Below are 3,785 nucleotides of genomic sequence, written 5' to 3' on the forward strand. Positions count from 1 at the left end.
AGCAGGTGTTTCTACAAAATAGATAAGCGACAAGACTTTTGTCAGGGACTGTATTTGTTCCCTTCAACTTTTCAATTCAGATCGTAAGCTGATGATATAAAAGCAACTAGATGAATAAACTGATAGCTGACTCAGATACCTCTTTGAAATAATGTCCATAGGGTATGATTTCCTTTTTTGGGACTTAAATCATTAAAAGGTTTTATTACTGTTAGGTCTATAAACAATGTTATACTGTCTCATGTAATCTAATACTAATATAGTTTTACCGACAGTGCTCTAGAGCTTAAGCTTAGTCAGTTGGTGGATCAACAAAATTGCAACAATCCTGATTCATTTTATGAGCAAAAATGCCAAATACTCACCGGAACCAACTATTCAAATGTAAGTATTTGCTTGTTTTGTTAGTGTTCTATGGTAGTAAATTGAATATACTGTATATTTCAACTTTGGAATTTAGATGCCATCTTGCCCTATTTTCTGAAATATCTTTGGCCAATTACTCAAGGAACAGATTAACTGTTGATGACATGTGTCACCTGTATTGTTTACTCTCCTTCAGATTGTGCGAACAGACCTGAAGGAGCTGCGGGACTTCGACCTGGAGGGAGCTCCGTACGGTTATACTCCGTTCTGCGAGAGCCGGAAGGAGATGGATGGCTACCGCTTCTGGAAGTCCGGCTACTGGGCGAGCCACCTCGCCGGACGCAGATACCACATCAGGTATTCGCACTCGGCTTGTAGCAATCGCCCTCAAACACACTAGCATACACAGACATGCTGTCACTCTCTTTTTAAATACATTTTACATACTTTCCTGCATATTTCATGCGTTACCCTCAAATTTCCCTGCAGTGCCCTGTATGTGGTCGACCTGAAAAAGTTCAGGAAAATAGCTGCAGGAGACCGACTCAGAGGACAGTACCAGGGGCTCAGTCAGGACCCCAACAGCCTTTCCAACCTCGACCAGGTCTGTCTTTTCACTGTCTGCCCACATTTGCCTTTTTAATGTGCGTTTGGGATCTGATTCTAAAGACTGAGAAGGTTTTTAAAGACTGACCACCAACCATTTTCCAAAGCATGTTTTTAGATTTCAGTTTCCATTCAATTTAGTGCTTTATGAAATTGGAAAACAGGGAAAATGTTCCCTCTTGTGTTCCATGAAGCTCTGTAATCTGAGAGTTGGTTGTTAATCAGCAGACTTGTGTGAGAAAAGACAAATTTCACAAAGGCAGTTTGCTAATTGTTTTCTTCTCTGCTCATGTTTTAATGACAACATACCGTGAATGCAACGCTGTTCGGCAGCCGACTTTCACATTTTAGATTTTCTAATTTCCTTAAACTCATTAACAAGGGGAGCTTTCGCCACCATCACAAAACATAAGGGCTACAGACTGCTTAATGTTAATTAAGCAGATGCTTTCTTCCGATGCTTGGCTGCACATTATAGATCAACCTTTAGATCATGATTTTTAACAGTTTGAAAAAGCTGACTTTAAAGAATCTAAAGCTTTAACGTACTATGTTTAATTTAAACAAAGAGGTAACCTTAGCAACACTGTGTGAGAGTTTCCGTCCAGTTATCATTGGTCTCATTGGCTGTCGTTTTTTTAGGATCTGCCCAACAACATGATCCACCAGGTGCCCATCAAGTCTCTGCCTCAGGAGTGGCTGTGGTGCGAGACCTGGTGTGACGACGGCACCAAGAGGAGCGCCAAGACGATAGACTTGGTAACAGCAGTTTGTTTGTGTGTAGACACGAGGAATGGGATCAGGACAAAATGCTCAAAAATAACAAAATGTCATAGATCTATAGCCCCCTGCACAGTTCAGCAGTAGGAGAGGAATGAAGGGATTGCCATGCCTCCTAACAGCCACTAGAGGGCAGACAGGCTCACTCAGGGGAAGGAATTGACTGAGTGTAGAGTGCTGAGTATGTGACAGAGTTTGTTTTTGGATAAATGCAATGATTAAGATGACAAATAATTCCAAAGGCTTATAACGGGTTAGGAGTTGGGTAAATTATGTTTGATACTCTGAAAAGTGTTACGTTCTTTGTAGAACATCTAATAATTGGAGCAAAAGATTAAGAGTTGTTTTTGAAGATAATTAAAAACAAATCACAAAGGGGTGCCGTAACAGTGGACTTTTTTTTCAACCCCTTAGCCGTAATTCTAATAAATCTGCCGTGTTCACACAAGAAAAACTGAAGAAAGCTGATCTCTAATTATTTTGGTGTTTTTTTGTGTACACTCACAGAACTCGTGAGTTAGAATTTTCTGTCAACTTAATTCTTTTAAAGATATGTAAAACAAATAAACTAAAGTCCACCACACACAGACACATGGAACAATTTAAATCAAGTGACAGCAGAATATAAAAGCTAGAGTACACCCTGCCAACATCATCTAACCCACGGCTTCTCATTTAGCCTTGAGCAGTTTGATGGTGTTGTGGTTAGACCTGGACCGGTCCTGAGGGGAACAGCTTAATCTTGAGCTTTGGAAATTGTTCCCACGTCGTAAATGTGAGACGGGTCAGGCAATAAGAACACAAATGATCTCTTTAAATGACTACTTTAACACCTGTTGAGAGATCGCCAGAGCAAGTAATAATGTGGCTTGTTTTTCCTGATCTCAGTGTAACAACCCCATGACCAAGGAACCCAAGCTGCAGGCTGCGGTGAGGATCGTGGCCGAGTGGACCGATTATGACCAGGAGATCAAACGTCTGCAGACCAGAGTCCAGGAGGAAGTAAACCACACAAAAAAAACGAAAGGCACAGGTACTTAACACTTAAGAGTGATAAGATTGCAAGTTCAGTATGTGCTTAAAAATAAACCAAACACATCTGCCTCTCTAATCTGAACATATTCATCAACTCAACTCGTTTTTGTCATCTTTTTTTCCTTCTATGTCAGATGTTCACACAGAGTTGTGAGGATGCTGCCGTGGCTGTGATGAGGCAGTGAACTGGACTCTGTTTAAAGAGTTTAAAGAAACTTCTCGCCCGCCTTGGGGACTGCTGACACACTGACCAGCGATAAATGGTTGAAACTAAATATATTGTTTTTATAACGTGTGAAGGGGAGTTAAAGTGGTCACGTGTAAGAGGTTTTTCTGTCTTTGTGTGCAAGTGGTGAGAATGTAATTTGTGAAGTGAATCATTGATATTACTTATTTTAATTTCCCCTGTAATAGATGTCATTCTGTAAGTTTGCACTGATTGGGATTTTGGTTTGGACTGTGGTTCAAGCACAAAGGGAGGAGGACTGCTGGTGATCTCTGACAAATCAAATTCCACTGGCTTGTGCGGGTTGCAGCATAAAGTACAAATCACAGCCATGACAGAGTTCAGCTGAAAAATATTGGATTTTCTGTTTCTTGGTAATATCCATGGATTTGTAATTATCATCCTGTTTTGGCTGTGATTTTTTGTTAAATAAAATTCCCCCAACTAAAAAGTGGTCCAGTGTATTGTCACTGTTTTGTGTGTGTTTTCAGTTATTTGCATAGATAGTATTTGGCTTAAGATATTTAGTTACAAGAGAGAAAAATATAAAAAAAGTCATAGACTACTTTGTCATGAATAAAAAATAAAGTATGTAAAAAAAAAAAGTTGAATAGGTCATAGTATAGTATGTCAGAAAAAGTAATCAAAACTCAAAAAATAAACAAAATGTAGTACATCATGAAAAAGGTAGAATATAAAGTCATAGCCACCATTATGTCATACTATGGGTCATAAAAAGTCCGCATAGTATGTCACAACAATGTCATAGTAT

The 3,785-nt window shown here is 39.3% G+C and overlaps 1 protein-coding gene across 1 annotated transcript in view; it reads left to right on the forward strand.

Annotated features, from left to right (window-relative positions):
• uggt1 (UDP-glucose glycoprotein glucosyltransferase 1) overlaps positions 1–3,477 on the forward strand; it is a 59,796-nt gene extending 56,319 nt beyond the window's left edge. The window contains 5 exon segments of the mRNA XM_032500530.1: positions 563–723; positions 856–970; positions 1,615–1,731; positions 2,641–2,785; positions 2,922–3,477. Coding sequence (XP_032356421.1) covers positions 563–723; positions 856–970; positions 1,615–1,731; positions 2,641–2,785; positions 2,922–2,941 — 558 coding nt within the window. The 3' untranslated portion in view covers positions 2,942–3,477.
• Positions 3,478–3,785: the final 308 nt, after the last annotated feature.

This window comes from Etheostoma spectabile, chromosome 20 (genome assembly GCF_008692095.1).
Source record: "Etheostoma spectabile isolate EspeVRDwgs_2016 chromosome 20, UIUC_Espe_1.0, whole genome shotgun sequence".
In the NCBI taxonomy this organism is placed as follows: Eukaryota; Metazoa; Chordata; class Actinopteri; order Perciformes; family Percidae; genus Etheostoma; species Etheostoma spectabile.